At 36.0% G+C, this 25,863-nt stretch overlaps 1 protein-coding gene across 1 annotated transcript in view; it reads right to left on the bottom strand.

Annotated features, from left to right (window-relative positions):
* Positions 1-25,863, bottom strand: part of LOC117335750 (leucine-rich repeat-containing G-protein coupled receptor 5-like) — a 73,261-nt gene that overhangs the window by 26,532 nt on the left and 20,866 nt on the right. Inside the window, exon 2 of the mRNA XM_033895927.1 lies at positions 1,172-1,243. Within this exon, the coding sequence (XP_033751818.1) occupies positions 1,172-1,243 (72 nt within the window). The remainder of the gene's footprint in view (positions 1-1,171; positions 1,244-25,863) is intronic.

Below are 25,863 nucleotides of genomic sequence, written 5' to 3'. Positions count from 1 at the left end.
CAATGTAACAGTGAGAGAACTGGTACAGGAAGAGATAGGACTTGTTGATCAAAGGGAATTCGCTACACAGGAATAAGGATGGATTAGATAACCTAAATGATTATGAAAAAAGCCAATGTAAAATGGCTTGTCATGACATTTCTTCTTAGCGACAGGATGGAGATACTCCCAGTCAGATGTGATCATCCCATGACATGCAACGCACGTCTTGGCAGGGGATGTGTACTACAAATGTCATATTTCCTCGTTAAAACATAAATGGCTCGTTCGTTTGCTCTTTGCTAAACGCGGAATTATTATTATTTGAAAGAACACAGTACTTTATGTTTCTAATTTCACTTTTTGTTATTTTACAAAGAACATCATGTACTACATTTTTATGTGTGTTTTGATCGGTCAGTTTATTAAAATCCTAACATACAACTTTTAAAGTTTCTGAATGAATTTGGAAAACTAAGAACAATTCTTTAGCGCTATTTCACAGATGTTATATTGTCCTAACCACACTGACAACACTTCAGGTCTATCATACTGATAGTGAAATGGTGCTAGATATGTTTCCCAGCGTATAATTTGCAGTTGTGAGCGCCAGCAGGGAAAATCAGAACTATTTTGTGATTTATAGAACATTTCAAGAAAAATAAAGAGAAAACTAATGCAAAATTAGCCATATCTTTTATTTTAGCGCCACGCCAAGGGGACAGCAAGTACAAAGATGTTCATCTGACACAATACGTTTGAAATATTCCATGAAGCAACGAAATGTTTTTGAAATAAATTGATATTGCTGCTAAATAATGTTAAATGCAAGCTATACACAAGCCGTTTTGATTTGGTTATCACATTGACACCTTCTTGAAAATCCTGTTATTTTCCTTAAATCAAATTAATTGGATAATTAATCATAAAGGTTTCATTTAAATTGCCAAAAAAGCTTATTCAATATAATACATCACCATTTGGAATAGTGATATTTAAATCAAGATATCAAAAATATCATGCTACAAATTATTAAATTAACATTATCGTTAATTTGAATTTGTAATAGACTATATTGATATAGCTTTGTTATGTTTTAATATTCTAGTAAAATGTTGCATGCCATTTTTCCTAACATCATGGATTTTACTTCATAACGCAAATGCTACTTACACATTATCTATATACTTACAGGTTTTCAAGGTTCTGGTATCTTTTGAAGACATAGTCAGGAAGAGTAGATATGTTGTTCATTCTCAAATCCCTTGTAAAATAAAAAAAAATTAGACACTTGAAAAATAGCAATGATTTTACATTTAATATCAATGATAAAATTCAAATAATAAGTTTTGATCACTAAAAATTTTAAACGCAGTTCAACAATCATTACCCTTATATTGCCGGAAACACTTAAATAATTTCTGATTTGGAAAATATGAGTAAGGAATTGAAAAATACCAAACACAGGTCTATATTTATGTACCCCCTGCAACCCCCCCCCCCCCCCCCCCCCCCCCCCCCGAAAAAAACTGTTCATGAAAAATTATTGTGGATAAACAAAAAACATAAAAACGCATTAAGAAGCTCTAGAAATAAGAGATCAATACACATTGAGAAGTATATCGCACTAGCGTTTAAGCATAAAAAATCTTTCTCGAAATGGCACCATTCTGCCGAAGGTTTTCATTATAAGAACAGTTTGAATGAACAACAAACATATACATGAAGCCTTATACTGTTCTGTTGAATGGTGGAATTGGAATTTGACGTAAACAACTCGAACGCTATTGAGTTATGTCCTCTGGGCGGTGTGTGGTTGTAATAGAAAAGGAGATAAAGTTCTTTACGCTTGACCAACGTTATGGAAAGTAAAGGTCAATGAAAAAAACCCACTTAGATGACGTCATAATTAAATATTCCAATATCTTGTAGAGAGGCTTTACAAAAATATATGGTGTTGAAAGAAATTACAGTAATTGGACTTTTAGAGATTTAGAAAATATTAATTGATTTATTGAGTAACAAGCGACAGAATGTAAAAAAAAATACAGAACAAAATTTAGCATTTGATGACGTCATCCACAATATCATCAATAATGTGTGGCTAAACTTGCTATACTGATGACGAAAACGTATACTGTTATTGATTAACATTAGATGACTAGATTGTCTGCCAATCTATCACTTCGCATATGCACATCAATAAGCGACATTATGTGTGTCGCACTGCTAGCTCGTGTTGCAATTGCGACTTTCAGATTGTCAGTGTAAAATCTCGTATTGCATAATTAGAATTAATTGAATGGTTACCAGTTGAATGTTGGAAAAGAAAGTCTCAAAAGTATGGACAAAAAACGGTATTACTACTTAAATATTTACACGCAAACATACAAATTAAACATGAGAAAAAATAGTAAAGTGTAATAGGCTTCTGTGATTAATCGACGACGCCCTGCATTAAGATCGAGATCCAAACAAAGTATTCTAATAAAAAGTTCCAAAAATGAGAGCCGGGTAAGTGGGAACGAAATCACGAGTCAAACTAGAGAGCAAACTATGAACTTAATGTAAAGTAAATAGACAACATGTCTGTATCTTGTCCATGTTCCAAGTCATGGCCAATACACCCTTTTAATTCCTTAGATGAATGCACACAAAGCCTTTCGACACATTAACTATCTAGAACATATTAAGTTATGATCCAACATTATCAAATATACTTCTAATAACTTTTCGGAAAGTATGAAAATGAGATTTACACACATGATGGGCGTTGATGTAGCATTTATTGCTTTTAAGCTCTGAAAAGATTTGAATCCAGTGCTTCGGAGTTCTACCGATTGATTTAAAACGAAATTAAGCAAATTAAGTCAGGATTAACAGTGAAACGGTTCAGAATATACACATCTGCGTTCTTTATAAATCAAACGTAGAATTTATGAAATATATTTAATTAATGGATACTGCATCTCCTCATCCAGATTTGGCAACCATTCAATATTTCATTTTAACATTTCGCCAAGATATTAGTATTTTAGGCCCTCAGTGTAATTGACACGTCCCAGATGGACCAGATGACTGCAATGCATCATACAGTTACATTGATTGGCCGTACTTTTCTCATTCTAAATTTGTAATCTAAATGTGCTTTTGAACAATCATTTGACAGAATACGTTTCAACATTTTTTTTCTGTTTCCGCTGCTAATGGTAATTAGTTATTGTTTTCCATGATGACTAATTGTCATTTATTGTAATAGCGGTATTATCAAGAGATCAATAATTAAACGACCCCATAATGCTTAAATGTCAATGCTATTAGCATGTTCGTTACTGTATTTTAAAGATGTTACGAGTTAATATGTTTACACACGCAAAGGCACCAAAACTTGCAATGAAATAATCTGAACTGGCATAAACACGTGCAATAACAGAATACACATATAATATACACGTGCATTAACAAAAACGCTATGTACTTAGCAACATGAGTGAACTAATTAAGCATATGTGTGAATGTATAAACACAAGTACAAAAACGTGTAGCCACAAAATCTAATGCACAGTTTATTTCCAATAGATACATTTGAACACTATCATTGAGGTTTTGAAAACTTTGAATATACCTGTTTAAGTGTCGTGACTTATCTAATAAACGATTCCTGAATCCAGCGTTCAGTTATATCGCTTCTTTTTTCACTTCTGCGATTGCTTTATACATTAAGCTACCAGATGTGACACGCGCAAAGCAAAGTATGTTAACTGATATTTCAACGTGTTGCCTTTACGGGGTTATTTATCAAACATGTTTCGACTCATTTATACATTTCCCTGCAACATATTCTAGTTATGGGGATAAGCTCACTGCTCCAACGGCAGACACTAAAGAGTTCCAAATCAATATGACGTTTAGCTATGCTTATACCTGATTAACTGTCGCCGATACTCCAGAAAAAGAGGGCTACATACTTGCTTAGTTGCTATATATAGATAACTGAAGCGACACAGAGGATAAACGTTGTCTTATTTCAGCTTAGCCTGAAGACATCCGGAAACCGAATTAGGGCAATAAAGTTCGTAAATTGCGAAAATGGCTCAGGGAAAAGCTTATCTGGACGGAATCACGAGAATGGTAAGTATTGATAGCCAATAACATGCAATTTTATCACGATGTCCTTTTATGTTAGATTTATAGTGTCCAATTAAAGACAACGCTGAAGTATTATTGACCACTAATATTCTTCTAATGTGAACATAAAAAATCTGATGACATTAATACTAACGAACAATGAAACGATAATTTCAACTCTATATCGAAATGAAAAGAAATGTATTAAAATATTATCAAAATATACCGTTTTTAAATACTATGTCTAAACAGTCACATTTTCAAAAGAGGAGGGCCTGTATCGCTCACTTGCATATTTCAGTGATTATGACAAAACACCCCCAGTTAAGTAATATTGCAAATAATGTCCAAGTTTTGGATCTTCCACTCAGTTTCATTCTTTGAAATCAACAATTTCCTGTATCTAATATCTAGCTTTCTGTTTCAAACGTTTGACATTGATATTTCGACTGCAAGAACAATCACAATTATACATACAGAGTGTATACTATGATTTGACTCTTGCTGGTCTAACGGAAATATACGTTCCAGTAAAAAAAATCACATGTTAGCTTTGATATGCTTTATTTATACCTTACATACCTCCCCCAGTAACAGACATGGTCGTTGTCAGAGATTACATTGTCCTTGACCTTTGGTCCCAAATGACCTTGACCTTTGTCCCAGTGACCGTTGGCTCTGGTAAGTTACTTCTTGCTAAATTCAGACCAACTTTGCTTCACAATATCATAACAAAATATATATCAGGATAAAGATACAAATTTTTTGACTTCAGTGTATATTTTGCTGAACTAAACATCTTGACCAATTTTCAGATAAATCGGTCAATGAATACTAAAGTTAACAGTCATCAGCTCATTTTGTGGATGGACAGACAACGGAAGGGCGGAGGGGCGTGCAGAGGGATTACTACAGGGCATTCTTATCTCCGATGAAGAAACAATCCAGTTATGTCTACAAAAGAAAGATTTCCCTCTTTGGTCCCCCTCTCTTAAGCCCCAGGGGTCCCAGAATATAATTTTCCTGAACCCAAGGAATTGGGTCAGAATGCTGCCATTCAAACAGAATACGTATTTTGAAGAATTTTGAAATGTTTCCCCTAGCCAATGGGGGTCAGCTTAATAGTTTATACAAAATCCCTTCATTCCTACACTACAAAAGAAGACGGATTTTAAAGAAATTGCAATTTTTCCCTATTGGAATCGTCCTCATCAGGCTCTAGAGATACCTTCAGTCAAATCTGAATTGTATCCGTCACTTAGTTCCAGGGAAGATGTTGTTTATAGCAATATTGCCATGTTGCCCATTTTTTGTCCCACCCATCATCCTCCTGGCGGGCCAGCTCCACTATTTGTACAATTTGGAATTACCACCACCTAGGGATGCTTCCAGTCAAATTTAGTCAAATTCGGAACATTGCTTAAGAAGAAATTGTTGACGGGCGTACAGACGCCATGGATGACATAAGCTGATATTGCTCCTTCAACTTATATTAATCACGCTTGTTGGCCCAAATGGAAGCGCGCGAGAGGTCTTACCGTAGAAGGAAACTCGACTACCCAGGGAAAACCCACGTGGTCAGGCAGTTGATCCAATACCTTTTCACGTCCGATCGGGGAATTGAACCCCGATCGCGTAGGTGAAAGGCAAGTATGTTACCGCTTAGCACTCGACCACCCATTGATTCTTCGGAACAGATGAGCTGAGTTGTCACAAAGAAGTGACTCATAGAGAATATACGGAAAATATAATTATACGACTCAGATAATCTTCCCCAAATTAAAACAAGAACATTGCCGCAGACAAATATTTCGAAAAGAAATTTTACTTATCTTCAAATCCCCGAAAATAACAGGTTTTGTTACGTCGGTGCAGAGGCATAAAAAACAAATGCTTGCGAGGCATTCCAATATAATAATTTATTGGAAATTACGTAACATGAAACTCCATGACGATCAATGAGAATAAGTGTTCAATTTAACAATCGCTGTGATGAAGAAATTAAAGATTGCCATTCGGTATAATGAGCCGCTAGGGAGAAAGATCGCTTCTATTCAGGAGGCATTAGTTTACTCAACAAATTTACACGACGAAAACATTATCACGTGACATCGGAAATACAAGAAGTAATACGTTTGGGATTCCTGTCTCCAATCTAGATGTAACTAAAAGGATTCTTATTCAAGGACATGTTCATTCTTTGATAATTAACAAAAATTGTATTCTGATATTATGAAAATAGCACACTAACGTGGTATTTAGAAATCAATCTATATGATGATGAATATATATGTTGTTGTGTCATGAAATGTACGGATAGGGTACATAGAAAGTAATGATTATCCAAGGTGAATTCGTGAAAATCTATGATCGACAATACCATTGTTTGGTTTAGTGACCAGATATGTCAGCAGATCAAAGGCATGCCCATCAGAACAAATTGTATTCCTGTGTTGGCCGAAATCTAGGACACAACAGTCTAAACATCAGAAGCGTACCCTATATTTACTCAGAACGTTATTATCATGGATAGCTTACAACTAAGCTGTATTTAAAGCGTGATGATGTTATTTTTTTCCCAATTGTTAATGTTCAATGATTAGACAGTAACCGTCCTGCTGCTCCTGCCTACAGTTTTTACATGTCCCAGCTGATTCCATATTCAAGGACTTGTTCCCATTATCTTGGTTCCCGTATATATATGTCGACTAATGAAGAAATAATTAACAACAGAGGCTGGAGGTTTCGAGAGATGCAGGTGGATGAAGACCTTGTTAATTTTTATGGTCGAAATCATGATCTCGTTTCGAAATATTCTATTTCCCTGTTGGATATATGAAATCAGACATGTTTGATGTTGTTGATATGCCAGGTGGTTGAACAACCTTAGTTCTCATTTTGAGAGGGTGACTTAACCCGCATTTGACCTAGATTTATATGGAGTGTGCCGTCGATGAAGCAGAGGACGCTCAACCTTCTGTGTCTCCTTGTCTTATTCTCCTTGTACAAGAGTCACATGCAGATCCATACTTTTTGTTCATATTCTGACCTTGTTTTGTAATTGTTTTGGGTAGAATTACAGTTTCGTTATTATATTGACTATATAAAAACCAGTAACATGTTCCGTATAATTAATCTCATTGCTTTACCTTGCCTTAAAAAACCCTGTTTTGTTAGAAACTGCAACAATTTCTTTTCAAAATATACTTCTTTCGCTAATTTTGTTTTCAAGAAAAATGGAAAGTTACATGTTTGTTTAAAACAGAACCAAATGAATACATCACGGAGTAATGTTGACCCCGGGTGTATGTACATGCAGTGTTTGTTTGTTTGCAAGGTTTAACGACCCTTGAACAGCCAGGGTCATATTTAGGCAGGGTTTTCTTGTAGTAGAAAAATCACCCCCCCCCCCCCCCCCAAAAAAAAAATCCAGGCGCATTTTAATTTTTATCTATTTTTTTCAGTGTTCTATCGAAACCTCTTCTTGATATCAAGTGTGAGATGGTTTCAATATTTTGTAATAATATTTGAATAATACGTATATATGTCGGCCCTAATACGATTCCGTAGTCGGCGGAACAACACTTTTTATCATGTGTGAGATGGTATGGAGAGTGAACGTTTTATCATACCTTTACATGTTTGAATAATGATGCTTGTATATTGAGTATACACGAAATAACTAAAAAAAAAATAAAAAAAAATAAAATAAAATAAAATCAATGTAATGGAAATCTTGTGCAATGGATCTTTATAGGACATGGCACAATACCTATACATTGTATAGTGTTAAAATAAGACTAATTTGTTTTGTAAAAATCTTGATATATTATAGATTTATTCGAATACAGCTATACCCACGGTCCATGCTTAGGCCTAATGGGGTGGAGAGATACTCATAGTGATACACAATGATAGAGGAGGGACATGTTTACACACTATTGTTGTTCTTGCCTCATTGTTTGTACGACAAACACCTTAAGAGTGTACAGGTGTGATAAGCCTTGTTTACTCGTCTTGGCTCTGTTTGTTTACAGACATGGAGTAGTACTGATATATACACTAGGCCAAGGCTCCTGACAAATGCCCGACCTTTGCTTGACACAACCTTACGAACGTATACTATCAGTACCCAAAATGTAGATGTTTCTGTGTGAATGGAAAATACAAATCAAGGATTTGCCTTGTTTACTAAAAGAAGTAAATCATGAACATTTACTTCCAATAAAGAAACTTTCATTTTTGGCATGAGAAACAAGAAAAATACATATTATAAAACAGATAATCTTATATTACTCATTATGAAGCAGTACATCTATAGAACAAGATGTTTACAACGAACTCTATCAGTACAAGCACTGAAACTTACTATTAGAGATAATTACAATATTCAAAAATATGTTTTTATTGGTAAAGATAAGGGAAATATTGAAACATTTCATAATAGATGGACAAAATGGGATAAACTTTAACAGACAACACCCAACTCTTGACAATACTTCTCAACTATTCTTTGTTGTATGTTATTAAGCACATTGCGATAATCTGTAATTATACGAAATGGCACAAATAAAATTGTGAGTTTTATTGATGGTGAATCATGATGATTGATGTTTGATGATGATGATGATGATGATGATGATGATGGCACAATGGGTCGTATCAATATTGAAGCCAAATTCAGTAAATTCGCGTTCTCAAAATGAGAACCGGGGTCGTGACAGTGAAATAAAAATGGCACGGAATAACGGACTTGTCACAGTTGTGATTAAATAGCACAGGGGGTCGTATAAATATGGAAGTCAAATCCACGTAAATGCAAGTTCTCAAAATGAGAGTCGGGGTCGAGACAAAGGCTTCAGGGGCTTATAACAAGGATATATTTAAACAATTTCTTACGAATTGTTCTGAAACGAAAACATAGTAATTATTGAAATGAATGATAAAGTATCAGCGCATAAACGCTATGCTAATTATCATTTAAATGTATTGCATTTTGCTATTATTTAATGATGTACTATGCATTGTGTCCTTTTGCAGAAAGCATATTGAGACAGTTGTGACTTGTAAACAGGTTAATGAAGCAGAAATGCTTCAAAAATAGTATAGCCGTACTTTAGAGTGGTCGAATGGCACATTGGTAACATGCTTTGGTTTTCACCTAGGCGGCCGGGGTTCGATTCCCAGACCAAACGTGAAAAGGTATGATCACCTACCCGCCACGTGGGTTTTCTCCGGGCACTCCAGTTTCCTTTCGCAGTAAGACCCTTCGTGCACTTCCATCCGTCCAATAATAGTGATTATAGACGCAACTTTTAATAAATCTACGTTCTGACGTCATGATAATTTTAATGATGTTTTAGCATTTTCCCCCTTCATTCGCTGTCTAAGTATGACTATCTTTTACTTATGTAGGTCGATTTGCCATTTTGCCAGACATCTTTTGTGGACAACAAAGTGAAAGGGCGAGATGTCATATATAACAGCTTTCATATCTAATCGAATTTGGGCTGGCGATCAGAGATAGACGTGTGGGTGTGATCACTTTAGGTATTACCAAACCTGATTACTATTTTTAACGAGACTGGTAATGAAAGGCAGACCTGAGGTATCATAACAAAGGCAAGCGTGATATATTGCCATAGCAACAGCATGTTTATTGTCATGTATTGATGATTAATAATACAATGTAACTTGCTTTATTTATGTCTGCTTTGTACAAATTCAGAAACAAGGTATACATATTGATATATTTTCTTTCCCATATCGCCATTATGATGTCTTCATTCTTCTAACAGACAATGCCATATATACACCAACGCTAAAAAAGAGTGTTAACATTTCAAAACGAATATAAGAAATATTTTCTCCAACATAAACGAGATTAATGAAATATACCAAGAAATCCCAATGTAGGTATCAACTCAGGACTGTCGAAACAGTAATTCATTCTTGAAATTTGCAGTATGATTTGTTTCTATTTGATCTCTTGATATAACTAAACAGCGCATTTACCCACGATTTTACCTGGGAGTGGCGTTGGAGAGAGAGCACGTTTAGATGTCATACAGTGGTAATACGGTCGTAGAAACCGTCACGAAAAGTAGTCCCGTATGCAGCATTTAGTTTGAAATATTTACCTGCAGTCATTTTACTTCTGTCTTTATCATGATTCAAACTGTCAATTGTGATGGTGACATTTATTCCATTGTTAAATCTGTCTCTGATCAGAATCTTTACGTGTGGTCTACGTAACCATCCTTTCACAAAATACAACAACAAAAAACTAATCCCTGTAATCAGACGAGAAGCAAATATAGTGTAAGTATCTCTTTTAAAATCTTCAAGATTCAAATACATTCAATGTCAAGATTTGATGCCTTATTGCGATTGATCCAGAGATCGTGATGGCAGTTCCAGTTTAAAAGCGACGACAAGTTTAACAGGTTGAACATGACAGGATATCTTCGGCAGTCGTATGACTGTTCGTTTCTACTGAGTTTATCGCCCAGTGAACATGACAGGATATCTTCGGCAGTCGTATGACTGTTTGTTTCTACTGAGTTTATCGCCCAGTGAACATGACAGGATATCTTCGGCAGTCGTATGACTGTTTGTTTCTACTGAGTTTATCGCCCAGTGAACATGACAGGATATCTTCGGCAGTCGTGTGACTGTTTGTTTCTACTGAGTTTATCGCCCAGTGATCAACAAGTGTTATTTGAGGTGGGGTTTCTTTGAAGTAGTTGGTGACTACCTAACTGAACAACACAAGGAAGGCCCCCAGAAGCCCAAGAGACATCTAGAGCAATTAGCGTAAAGTTTTATGCCCAATGACACAACCACGGCAGCACAGACCAGTCCGTTCTCAGATTCCCGAGAAACAAAAAACCTACAAAAATAGGGAGCGTCGAATAAACGCTCTAGCCGACTGACCTGTATAACAGGAATTTTTACCCCCCCCCCCCCCCCCCCCCCCCCCGAGATGCAAACTTGTTATCATGGCTGTTATGAGACATTTTATTTTTCTTTATATACGAAGCCAAAGATGAGTCCTGAATTGAAAAATGGTATTTTTACAGACAAAATCACGATAAACAAATGAAATTTAATGTTTTATCTAAGTAAAAATATAACGCTTACTATACGCTTACTGAATATAGAAAATAAGGCGAAATGGTCACGACGTCTGAAAAAAAAAGTATAACTGAACCATTTTAGTTCGAACATGCAGTTTCCTTGGCCTAGGGCAATGGCATGGAAGTATACGTGCTGTGGTATTTTATCATCAAACATAAAAAACCGCTCCAAAAACAATACTTCTATTGGAACCATTCCCGAGTTACCCAGTGGGAGCTACTGTATGTGTACTGAACCATTCAAAATATCGTTGAAAACACAACCCCTCCTCTAAACAGACAAATATTACGCTTCAACCAGACATGATGGTACTCACATATGAGGATTTGTTTTGTTAACAAAACAGCATAAGAATAGTTCCGACGTATGAATAGATTCTGAAGGTCTTATTAGACAATTCTATAGAAACCCTCTATAATCATGTATCTTTATTGTAACTGGTACATTTTTATGGTTACACGGCTGGTGGGGGCCGCGCTGGCCGAGTGGTTAAGGTGTCCCGGCACTGTACACTAGCCCTCCACCTCTGGGTTGCGAGTTCGAAACCTATGTGGGGCAGTTGCCATGTTCCGACCGTAGGCCGGTGGTGTTTCTCCGGGTACTCCGGCTTTTCTCCACCTCCAAAACCTGGCACGTCCTTAAATGACCCTGGCTGTTAATAGGACGTTAAACAGCAACAAACAAACAAACAAACAAACAAACCAAACCATAGGCTACACGGAGCTATACCATCTGCCATACACTACTACTAATGATACAATTCTCGCAACAGAATTAATTTAATCGGCAATTATGTAAACAAGCTTGACCTGGATACACGAGACTTTGTCTAACCAGGTTAGATAAACACTTCAACGATTAACAACGTGCATAGTTCATTCATATAATATAAAACAATATCCGTTATCTTTAAGCCGAGCTATTATACTGATAGGTTATGTTGACACGATTAGATAGCACGATACAAAGCACGATACAATAAATTATTCAACTTTGTATGAATGAACTAATTTTTCTTAGGAAAATAAAAGCTAATGTTCAATTACTTTAGCAAATATTAAGAATCATAAAAATTTAATGCAATAAGTTTAAGACAATGATTATAAGTCAATATGAACATCTATTTAGAAATCCAACTATGATTTGAAATAGCAACATCTCGGCAAATTTCATTTGAATGTTGCGAGTGCCATGATATGTACACTTCCGCTTGAAACTCCGCAAATATGACTTCCGTCCCATGACTTCGGACGTGATGAGGAAGCTTCCAAATTGTAACTAGGGAACTTTTTTCTCAAAACAACTTTACGTTTTCTGCAGTAAGTGTGTTGACTGTGTTTTGCCTCTTCCCCGAGAATATCGTTCTCAAGCGAACACAATGTTACAATTCTTTATATTGGCATACACCAATAACGTCCGAGAGTTCCGATTGGTACACTTCACGGACTATATATAGCAATGAAAACTTTGGGTATCCGCGACTAACATACATCCCCTATCAAAATGGCCACCATTAACCATTTTCGATTTGGACACAGACAATTTTTTACTGCTTATCCTCATAAATTACAAAAGGGATCGTCTTGAAACTTTGTAGCGAGTTTAATATGGGTCCTTGTAATGCAGGTATCACTTTGAATTTATTTTTATATCCATGATTCACCATTTCACCATATAAAGTTTGTAATCGCCATTTTTCATAAACAATTGATGTTCTTTTCTTTCAACTAAAAACAAATGTTCAAAGAAATGCACAAAAGATACACATGCTATTATCACTTTTCTATACAAATTGCGAGTTAAAAATAGAAGAGGTAATGTCGAATTAGACTGCATCATACGGTATGTCTGTTTTTTCTAGGGCTCGCCATTGATCTCCGGAGGAGGTGATGCTACATCATGTATATCCCAATAATTCAACAATTATCATAATTCTTAATATCGAATTACAAAATCCGAGAAATCCGAGCACATGTTTATATTTGTTACGATGCCACTTTTGAAGTAATTCAAAACATGGTTTGAATGTTTCCACCAGTAATATCTACCACGTGCATGCAAAATGTAGTTTATGTCACGCTTTGATCGATATCAGGTATTCAAGATGGCCACTACCCCGTTTGGGTTTTTTTTGGCATTTGAAGTTTGTTACTGCTATTTCTGAAAAAGTACTGAAGTTACAATCTTAAGGACATGTTTGTAATGGATCAGAAATCCAGCATATTGAACAGTCACTACTGAAGTTGACCACCGGTGACTGATTGTAGTCACTACTGAAGTTGACCACCGGTGACTGATTGTAGTCACTACTGAAGTTGACCACCGGTGACTGATTGTAGTCACTACTGAAGTTGACCAACGGTGACTGATTGTAGTCACTACTGAAGTTGACCACCGGTGACTGATTGTAGTCACTACTGAAGTTGACCACCGGTGACTGATTGTAGTCACTACTGAAGTTGACCACCGGTGACTGATTGTAGTCACTACTGAAGTTGACCACCGGTGACTGATTGTAGTCACTACTGAAGTTGACCACCGGTGACTGATTGTAGTCACTACTGAAGTTGACCACCGGTGACTAATTGTAGTCACAGTCTTGTTACACGTCAACACTAGTCAATACATTGATAAATGCTCTCATTTTAAGGAGCAATTTCATGAACAACCTGATAAATTTTGAACCTTATTTGCAATTAATCAATCATGAGCGCCAATGGCAGTCCAGGTGGATCTCTCCAAAATAATACTTATGTAGCAGTTAGTGGATAAAATGAAGCTAATATACAGTTATAGGTGACTGCCTAACCCTATTCTTAGATGTTATTGCGTATCAAAAGGGATTTTTTATAAGCAATTAGGCGCTAGAGGCATTGATAATAAATCATATTCTGGCCGCTTTTTAAGAACTGCAATAATCTTTCTTTTAGAGTGGTAATCAGACGCAATGTACGCCGAGTCTACAAAGGTAAACAGTGATAAATGTCAACAATATAATAGTCTACAGACTTTAAAGTCATTAATCTAAAAATAAAATCAACCTTTTCAGAGGAGAAGGAAAAGTGTCATTATTCCGTCTGAAATTATCAATCACGTGAAGTACGTTCATCCCGGAAGGCGTCACCATGTCACATCCCGGAAGGCGTCACCATGTCACATTTTTTTTGTATCAGTTTAGATTTTGGTAGTGGATTATTAACTAAAATGTCGGTTTTATTAGTATTAATCAGCAAGGTTGTTTTACGTTACATAAAATAGACTTCTGACGAATAAATTGCTAACCCAGGGTTTCCAGAGATGAAGGTTGATGAAAACTACGGGACAGTACCGTGATCTCATTTGGAAACATTCCTTTTCCTTATGAGATATAAGGTCAGACCTGTCCATGCTTGTTGATACGCCTAGGGGTTCCATTGTAGCCACCCAAGTTCTCATTTTGCAGGATGCGACATGGCCCGGTTTTGACCTAGATTAATAGGGCGTGTGTCGTCGATAAATCAGAAGCACATGGCTTTATTTAGTCCACCAAACGAAGATGGGGACTTATTGTTTTTGTTTAGTTTCTTCTTAGGAGAGCTGCAAGAGCTCTTTTTTTCGAAATCGAGTAAACAAAATGGCCACCACAGCGAGGCTTCTGTTTGGCTGAAATGTATATATTGTCCGATTTTGGCGAAAATTGGTATATAGGGGTTTTGAGGGAAGGCGAACACAATGGTACCTCTTTCGAAAACCTGTATTGCCATGGAAACGAAATGGAGCCTTCTGATTGGTCGAAATTTAAATATTGTTTGATTGCTGTGAAAATTGGTACATAGTGGTATTGAGGTATACCGAACACAATGGTACAACTTTCAAAAACATCGGTTGCAGTGGTACCGAAATGGAGGCTTCTGATTGGTCAAAAATTAGATGTTGTTCAATTTCAATGAAATTTGGTATATAAGGATATTGATTATTGAGGGATGCCGAACATAACGGTACGACTGCGGGGGCGTTTCTTCTTCTTCCGCCTTGGAATTTTGTCCAGACTTTTTCTCAAAAAATTATTTGTCGGATTCTAATGAAACTTTGCCCCAGTATAGGGGTGGGTTAGGAGGGGTGCAAGGGCCCCTTTTTTCGAAATCGAGTAAACAAAATGGCCGCCATAGCGATGCTTCTGAATGGCTAAAATTTAGATATGTCCGATTTTGGCGAAAATTGGTATATACCGATTTTGAGGGAAGGCGAACATAATGGTACCACTTTCGAAAATATGTGTTGCCATGGAAACGAAATGAGGGCTTCTGATTGATCGAAATTTAGATATTGTCCGATTTTGATGAAATTTGGTATGTAGGTACATGTACGTCATGGGATACTGGTCACTTTCGAAACCTCACTTTTACATTTAATAAAAATGGCCGCCATTTCATGGCCTCTGATTTGTCCAAATTTAGATATTGTCCGATTTTGATGAAATTAGTATGTATGTACATTATGGGACACCGGTCAATCTCGTAACCTCACTTTCAAATTTTAACAAAATGGCTGACATTTCCTTGCCTCTGATTGCTTTAAATATAAATATTTGCGGGGGGTATTTGGGGGTACTTCTGTAATGGTGCCCCATTACATTTAGCACTTGTTCTTATTGTACTTTTCTTAGGTCTTCATCGGAATCTATATTCTATTTAAGTTTTGCTGAAATTTCATCGGTTTAGATTTGGACTAACGGTTTCATTATTATTGAAGTGTTTTTTGTGTTTTCTACGTAGCATATATTTTGTTTAAATCATGTGGCTCATATACCTCGCAGCCGTAAGTAATTCTTTAGTGCAATTTAATCTCATTTTAATGACATATTGGAACCAGGATGGTTCTTGTGCAAAAAGGAACCGAAGAAAATATAAAAGGTGATTTGAGAAGAATTTTGTGTTTAACACAAAAATTGAATGAAAACTGCTTGTTTTCGACAATGTGTTTTTTTTTGTCCGAGCAAAATAATGCATAAAAGAATACATAACTGATCTGATATATTTTTCATAATAATATTGATTTGGTACAAATTTTCACCAAAATATACTTACTATTGAATTTCTTCCTCTACGTTTGACTTTCTTTGACCTTAATTCGCGATCCCAAAAACAAGAACAAAACAAAACACGAAAACAGGCGTAATCAGATCATTAAAGTCAGAACATCCTCCGACGAGCGAATATCGTGTCCGACAGCTATATGCATGTATGTATAAAAATGGGATTCAGATTCACATTTTCCTCGCTGCGGAAGTTCGGGGAGGGAGGCATATTTACTGGATTCCAGGTTTCTACAGCATTCGAACTTAAGAAGACCTTTGCTTGAAGCATAGGAATCCAATTGTCCTGGTTGCTTTTGTTCGCTTACTAATTATTTCTAAAAATAACAAATCATATCGCAGTAGACCAATATAAACGAGCAAGTAATCATTATAGACTGAGACCTTATCTGTTATGTATTCATGTCATTATTATTTCATATTTGTATTCAATGATATACAAATAAGCTTTGTTGTAGTTTATTTCTCATATTTAAAGACATTTTCTCTTGGCCAACGTCAATGAAGAATTATTTTTTGATTTACTTTTACTTCATAATAATTCTAAATATAAACACACACCATGTGGCGCAGAACAACCTAACACAATTGAAGAAAATAATGTTTTTGTTAAAAAGAAATAAAAAAATAGATAAATAAACAAATAAATTAACAACTGTTTATCAACCGACGTTGAAACTTACGTCTAATAGACGTCATATTTCATTGTTCTAGTATTAGCAGTGTGTGATACAAAAATCGTTAAATTGTTATTCTAGAGTTCGGCTGTGTCGTTATCATTTCAGCTTTCACGACTTTTACGGAAATGGCCAGTAGTTGAACACATGAGAATTTTAATCTGTCTCATCAGAAATTCAAAGACGACAATTTTCCGTCTATTTGAAGATCATAAACACTGCATATATCTTTACAGTATCCGAATGAAGCATTAAACTATTTTCGGTTGGCACATATATGATTTTATATGTCCATCAATGTCGCCTGAAAGCAGTTTAATACTCATATTTTGCCCAAAATATTACGATTATTAAAGAGCCAACACAAATAACCTAGACTACTTTTATAACAATTGCCATTATGATAGAGGGAATGGTTTAGGTCTTGTGAGAAGCTTCTGCAAAGCTCATATTTAATCGAAAACGATTTTACTTATCTTTAGGGCAAGCTACACGTAAATTGCTTTCACGAATATACCGGAAATGGCTTAAATTAAGACATGATACCAGTAGTGTTCTGGGGTTGTGGGCGGGATATCATCTCTTATTTAGCTTCTTCTTATTTCTTCTTCCACCCACGGATCTGACCTGATGACCCAATAGTACAGGATTTCCTATTGTATGCGTCACATCAACTCATCATTCTATGTTCCTTGTCGAAACATACGCCTTTTTAGGAATTCTTGTCACTCTGGCTAAATTAATCAATGATCATGTTTTCCAATTGATTCATAGAAAGCCTTAATGTAACCGTAGCTTCTGACAGGGACTGGTTCACCAACTCTGTATTTAATAGCTCTGTTCCTAACGCACAGACGTGCTCTCACGATGATGATGTTGCTACAGACAGGGTTTGTTCCTGTTTTTTTACCATCCAACTAACGCATTCAGGTCATGTCATTGACATGTCTAGTTTAATAGGGCCAAAATAATGACCGCTTTATAGTGCCATTCCATTAAAATGTTACAGGCACATTCTCATGTCAGTCATTTTACTGTCACCAAAATGGACTAGTTATGTTTCCATGTACACCAAATAAGTGTTAAGCTTCGAGATGGAAGCACCAAGTACCATATAAATGACTTTGGTATGTCCTGGCTTAGGGACAGAACTAGTAACCGTCTTCATAATGGCGGGCGCTTAACTTTAACGACTTGAAGGTAAAACGTGAAGCAGAGTCCAGGGAGACGTTAAGTTGTTTAAATAGTTTAGAAAGCCGAGAAAAGAAAAATATCAGTGTGATATGTTCTGGAGGTACAATTCTTATGCCTGACCCAGACACGGACTAAATTAAGCAGATGTATACAGCTTTAAGCGGCGGATATAAAGCGAGCGTTTCTTTTATCAATTCAAGTATTGTTTTTGAATAAATTGAATAAGCTCAAATGCTACAACGACTGAAATATTTATGTGTGATATATCAAATGTTACAGTATGACCCCGTCACCTCACACATAAAAATTTTGATTGTTGCCTTTTATTAACCTCTGTGTGTGTATACCAACCCGAAGAACGATTTCAGGAAGGCAAATGCTTATGTTCTTGTTTTAGTCAACAAGTGGACGGTTAGTAGCATAGTGAATTATTGGTTTAAGGGATAAAGCCTTTCTTGACACCTACGACCAATAAGCCGTGGAATAGCAAATCAGCGAACTAGTCATACTTTAAATAGTTCATCATACAGATAAAAAAAAAAACTAGCATGCAGAATATTTGTCAGTTGAGACAAGCAGTCTAAAAAGAGATACTGCATTTGACAAATGCTAGAACATGCAGAAACTGTAGTTCAAGCCATATCGATCTTAATGATCCCTTGTTAATTATTTCTAGACTTACCCTGTTAATGCGATAATTAGTAACAATAGAGCTTGTACTTATTGCAATACTGATACTACAATTTATCAATTAATTATACTACTTAAAGTGCAGTAAAACCACCACCAACCACCATTAGCCAACATACAACCCGTTGTTTACAAATATTTTGCAACTATCGTTAACATTATAAGGAATATTTGAAATAAATTTACGAGATTGTAATCACATATTTTTGTGCCATTCTTTATTTCCCCTCTGTATTGCAACAATTTTGGTTCATTGAATCATTGACGAGTCCCAGAAATACTTTTGGTCGTAGTATAACTAATGAGTCTTATATGAAGTTTTGGTCCCTTGCATCACAAACAAGTCCTAGAAGGACTTTTTGGTCCTAGCAGCACTAACGAGTCCTTGAATTGGTTCCTAACAGTATTGAAAATTCCTAGAGGACGGAACATGATTCGGAATATTATCGACATTTATAATTGAGATAATATTTTCCTTCGTGTGACCTTTTAGATCGTTGATTCTCAATCGTTGTCTAAAATAAGTGTCAGATTTCTTCATACGGTGTGAAGTCGTTCCTTATGTATCTCATTCTTCGTTCTGCTGTTCTTGGCAGATAGATTGATGACATTTCGTTTCGTTTTATATAAAACCGTAGTACAATGGTATATCTTATCTGGCGTGACAGGCAAAATCAATTTATTGGTATAGGGAACCAATACTGTCTGTGACGTCAGAAAAAGGCGTGATAATTGCTTGAATAAATCACAAACAATCAATTGTTTTTGATATATACGCCATTTTCAAGAAATACAAGTCATCTCGCAGGAGTTGAGGAAGAAACTATATTTTTCTTTTTTGATTTCCACCGTCAAACAAGCATACAAGCCGTCCGGGCTCGAATCCCTGGGGGGTCCTTCAGCATATGACGTCTTTATCACTTGCGCGCTGATGTAGAAGTGTGAAATCACTGAAAAAATAACCAGTTCTGTTCTTACCATTGCATTACTGCTTTTCCTGGTAAATTCAATACAATAGTACTCTTGTATTGGGAGTTTTTTAACATGACAAATCTGTTGTCTTATGCTTCCCACTGACTCGATCAAGGAGAATGTCTAGCTCAAAGTATAATGCCTCGGATTAGTAGACTGAAAATCTGGTTCCTAGTGTAGGCGTTGATAAAATGACATCAGATATCATCATTTTGCATATTCATGAATCCAAAAATCTCAGGGGTTATACCAGCTTAGAGTTAAAATTGCTTCCTCATAACTGAAGCAAACAGTCAGATTGAATGACGTCGATCCAAGGTATCATATTGTAAAACGTCGCGATTTATTCTGACCTTTATATCATTAATTGATTGAAAATACACAGCAAATAAGTCGTGGTTAAAAGTTATACCGGAATATGGTCGATAAAAATATCATAGAATAATTGTAATGATAATATGAATGAAATATTGATTTAGAAAATAATGGGTTACGTTTTTAACTATAAAGATAACATCACTTTGAACACGTTGCACGATATGCGTCATAATGATTTCAGAATTGTCACATCTAATGATTTATATCGGATGTTGGGTTCTGAAATGCAATTAAGCATTTAGCCATTGAAGACAATAAGCATCAATATGAAATGATTAAAACTGTTTGCCCTATTACACAGAAATTCATTGATAATATAAAAATTCATCAAACCTTGTTAGATTAAAATTAATATCCTGTACAATTCTAGCACTTGCTTGACATTGTGATCCCTGTGGGTGAATTTGATCTGCAAATGTTTTGCGACATCTGACATTTCCCATGGCGCCTGAACTGTGTGCTAACGCATCTCGATAAATTGTCATAATGACTGCCATCGACTAGACTCCATGTAACACCGATAAGGCAAGTCATTGGCTGATATTGCTTCAATTTGTCATCAAAGGCACAATTTGTCACCACGACGACAATTTATCTGCCAAGGAAATAATAACCATGCTGGCACCATTAGAAACTTCATCGTAGTTGATATAGATATGAATGGTAATTTTATATAATATAAATAACTGTCTTGGCATTTATTGTCGTAATAAATGACATAACTTTGGAAGCAAACATCACACAGTGCAGACAAGCATATAACGACTATAACTATTAGAACAGTTATGTTCGACGCTTATATTTACAATCCCTTCCTAAAACTTATTTGATTAAAAATGTTATCCATGTCTGACTGTGTACTGTGATCTGTCACCGTCCCCATGACGACAACTATGATGTCATATTCAATGTTAGTCTTGAATCATTCGGAACCCCACGAATATGAGTCCCGCCACATGACCTCGGATGTGATCTGGAAGCTTCCATTCTGTAACTACGGAACTATTTTTCAAAACAACATTACTTTTTCTGTAATGATTAGTAAAATTGACTGGAAATCATTCCTCTCGTAAACAAATCCTAATGTTGGAAATGGTTTTTGTTTTAAATGCATTATTACGATTCAGTAAAATATACCATCAATGTTTTTTTGCAAGTAAATGGTTTTCCAGCAAACAAAATCCATGATTTTTTGTCATGTTCCTACACCCATCACATCCGTGGTTATGTGTGAAGCATGTCCGAGTCGTACCGATTGCGTCTTGTATATCATTCACAGTGCAGACATTCATCGGGACTCCGCTCCTACTGTGACGTCGTTCTTGATTACCAGAGCTCTTTCATTTTCCACTGACCTATTTGAAAATGCGATCATGTTTTCTGGAGCGACATTATTTTGAAGACTTGCTTTATTTGGTGTTTTTGTCTTGCCCAAGGATTTGCTCACCTCAATCATCATAATGTCAATTTTGGTGTGTAAAGTCAGAGCAGTGGGCAGGCTCAATTAAAATATATACCTCTTAAAGAAGAGATTGATTCTATATCATCGATATTTTCATTTGCTCACGAGCCTTTCGTTTAATCCTCACTCCGCCATATTGATCAACAGATTCGATAACAGTGCAAATTTAAGCCATCCTAAGCCCATAATGAGGGAAATGATCGTCTGCTAGCTGACTACGTGAACACAGCATGTGCTAGATATGTTTGGCGCATTGCAGGGTCACAATTCTACATTAATGTGAGGTAATTTTGATCTATCATAGGCATAACCTAAAATTGATATCGTGACAAAAAATATATCAATGAAATAAAGAAAGAAGACAAAAAAAAAAAAAAAAAAAATCTAGACTTTTCATCTCTATCATTGATCAATTACAATATCTTTTATATGCATTTCCAATATAAGCTGTATTTAAATAACGGGTTCCATCCTCTGTGGGATTGATACTAGGAAAAGAAATATGCCGTCCTTATATTTAAGTTCAACACACTTGTTTTGAACCAAAGTGAGATTAGCAGGTCTACCATTGATGACTTTAGGCTAGAACTTGTGCAAGTCTATGCAAAAAATATAGTCCGTCATGGAAAAGTCATTTTCAGGAAAAAATACAAATACATATATCTACATACAACATGGTAATCACGCAAAAATAATTCGTCCTACTTATTCTTATCAAGAGAAAAAAAACAAGACATGTTAGCTACCCTTGCAAATTGATAATGGTTACGACATCTGAAATAAGGCACATATTCATACGCATAGGCGATATTCATCTGTTCAAATAACAATACTGGCATAATAACAAAACTGTAGTTCTAACTCAAAATCGATAATAACAAGATTTGCATGGAGACTCCGGAAAAAGTACCGGGAGAATAAGATCAGGTGTTCCGGTTAGTGGTGACAGCAAGAGCACTTGGCATATCGACATGCATCATGTCGGACTTCATATCGCATATGGAAATAGAATATTTCCAAATACGATCATGGTGCCGACCATAACACTTTACTGTGGTTTTCATCAACTGCATCTCTCGAAACCTTGTGTTGTTTATTTCTCCGCCAGTAGTCGACATGTATCACGGAAATTATCATAATGGGAACAAGCCATTGAATACTGAATCAACTTGGACTTGTACACACCAAAGGTAGGATATTCAGGGATACTACTATCCAGAAATGGAAAAATAACAATTGAGAAATTGAAATCCCTATGCTTATCATACAGCTTCGTCCTTGATGGTTACGGTTTAAGTAAAGATCGGTGTAAGCAGCTGATGTAGAGTATGTAGTGTCACTGATTTCAATTTCTACATGTATGGAATATCCTTTAGACATGATCAATTAAGTTTTTGCTATCTAAAATGACATATTGTTAATATACCAATAGCTGGATTTGAAGGATTTTGTAAGGTCTCTGGCATCTGTTTTGACAAGACAAGCTCTTCAATATAAGTATTATACCTCGTATAAAAGCAAAAAAACAAGCCAGTCAACAGCTGGGCAAAGTTTGTTACCATGGCGATGCCAATGAAACATGATTGGAAATTGAAATATTAAGCTAAAGTTAAGGGCATATGTCGTGTGATCTGACCGTTTCCCCAGCTATACAGAGTAACACCGCACGAGTCTGTAAACACTGTAGACACTGCTGTAATGAAATAAAATCAAATCGATTTTTTGTTGCTGATTCGATCAAGCAGAAAAGGAAACAAATCATTTGCCCATTTCTCAAAAATGATATTAAATATAATTAAGTTCTATTTTAGACCGCGTCTTTAACGACCTAGTCTGACCTTTTACATAGACGTTAAGCCCCAAATAAACACTCTAGTTCCGATTTGTAAAATAAGAATCGACAAAGTTGTGTATTGATCAACAACACTATGGTGGGTTTCGTCTATTATGTATGCATTTCAACGGAAACCAGGTGAAGCACAGGAAATGAATGGATCAAGGTATGAATACAAAACATGCCGGGCGCCAGATTCCGGAATTGTCCCATACCATAGGGCAATAGTAATTGTGTGTACAGTGTGCGGTTTTATGCATATCCAGGTAGCACTATAAAATAACCTTTACTAGATGGATGACACTTGCAGGGGGTGGACGGTTCAAAAATAGTCTGCGATAAGCTGATTTTCCAAACCTAAATACATGTAGTAAATTCCTAATGCAGCAACAGACATTGGAGCAGCGCAAGGTTATTCACTTTCGAAATCTCAATACTCAATATTTTCATTTGCGTCATACACTCTCATTGCAATGCATGGAGTGTAATGTATTTGCATTTTCCAATAGCACTACTTAACGATCAGCAGAACGTCTGGCGTATGAATACAAAATGTACATGTTGGAACACCGATTTACTCACTTGCTAAAGTAGTCTACCAACGCGACGTGCACGTTCCGTCTTATTTGCAATAAAACGACTGCCTCTACATGGACGCATGAACGAAAATAGGTTTTAATCTATATTGTGTTTAGCCTGTTAGATGTAACAGTCATGCCCGTATGAACGTAAGTCGGTTATAAAATATCCAGCATTAGCCCGGGCCCGTTTAAACTTTCTTGATTTCGAGGACCTGAGATCTCGGAAAAAAATGACGAGAGTCAACGATAACGTGGAAGACGCTTACGCTTCCGGAACACAGGGTCCCATTCTCCTTATATTTTTCAAAGGTGTCCATGTAAATGATATTTTTTCCTCATATTGACCTCGTTTTACGTAAATGATTACAGCAGTTGATAGGACATAAAGGCAAACCCGTTATTGATTGATGTATAAATAGAATTACTACTTCATTTTCATGCTTTATTCATTTGTTGCCTTTAAGCGTTAACTCGCAATGAGAAACGAACATTTTTTTGTTGTTATTTTATTCATTTATATAAACTGTGGCTAACCTGAATGGCGCGCAGTAATATATAAGGGTACTTAGAGGATATTTCTTTTAAGATTGGTCGTTTTTACGCTCTTTTCGCGAATACGGTTATACTCTACTTGCATGAACTGTAGATACAATCCTTCAATAAGAAATTGAATAACCAACGGTACCTTTGTACTTCAAAATGTCCCGTTATATATCTGTCGGTTAAGTTCTGGTTAATGAGAAGATGCAAGAGTTTTGCACCAAATTGACAGACATTTTATTCAGATTTCGAAGAATAACAAGGTAAAACACGCTGTATCCATTAACTTTAAATAGTCTGATCGGCGTATCAATTTACCATGTCGTGAACTTCCAGTTCTTTATGGCTGTCATTTTTATGACATTTCTTTCTTGATCAATCATTCCCTATAACACGGTTTAAAGAAAAGACAAAAATGTACCAAAATTTAAAAAAAGTCTGTCGCAATGAAACGTAAATACAAAAAGCGAAAATTTCATCTTTCCATTTCTTTTTCGTTGTAAATGTCTTTTACTTCTTGTCATATTTTCCTCTTTCGTTTTCGCGTTCGCTGTTATTTTTCGCTTGCGAATACCGGCCACCTTACACATAAGCAGAAGTATTAGCCGTAGAGCCAAGCTTACTTCCATGAATGACAGGCTGAAAACGATCCCATATTATCTGTGATTCTTACTAATGGAAGCAACAGGAGTGTTCAGCTTATGCATTAGAGGAGTGGTTATCAGCAACGCGCACTGGGATTTCATAACTCAAAAACGTGTGGCGTTTGAAAGACTATTATATCAGCAATGCTGTAAAGCCGATAACACTCTGCGCTAGACGACACAAGATGTTTCACGATAGCTGAATCCTAAGTGCCGTATGGTTCGCAGACTGCTGTGAATTCTACGGTTAACGTTTAGAATAAAAGGTGTGTTGACGTCTGATAATTGATAATTTTCGAAGCTTCTCCCATCAAAGTCGCTTCTATTTTACACATTGTACGAACATATTCATAGAATGACGACGATGAAGAGATGCGTTATACATATAAGTAGTGTCACAGGAAAGACGTGTTTGTATTTTTAAGAAGGTCTGCGCTGTCGTGGTTTTGTCCTTGGGCAAGACACTTTATCTCCGCCACAAAATGACCTTGTCTGCTAACGGTGCGATAAACCCAGCATAAAAGAAAAAGAGGAAAAAAAATATACTCACGTGTCATTAATGAAATGGAC

Source organism: Pecten maximus, chromosome 10 (genome assembly GCF_902652985.1).
Source record: "Pecten maximus chromosome 10, xPecMax1.1, whole genome shotgun sequence".
Classification (NCBI taxonomy): domain Eukaryota; kingdom Metazoa; phylum Mollusca; class Bivalvia; order Pectinida; family Pectinidae; genus Pecten; species Pecten maximus.
Note: the sequence above shows the minus strand (reverse complement) of the source record. Positions and strands in the feature narration are given on the sequence as shown.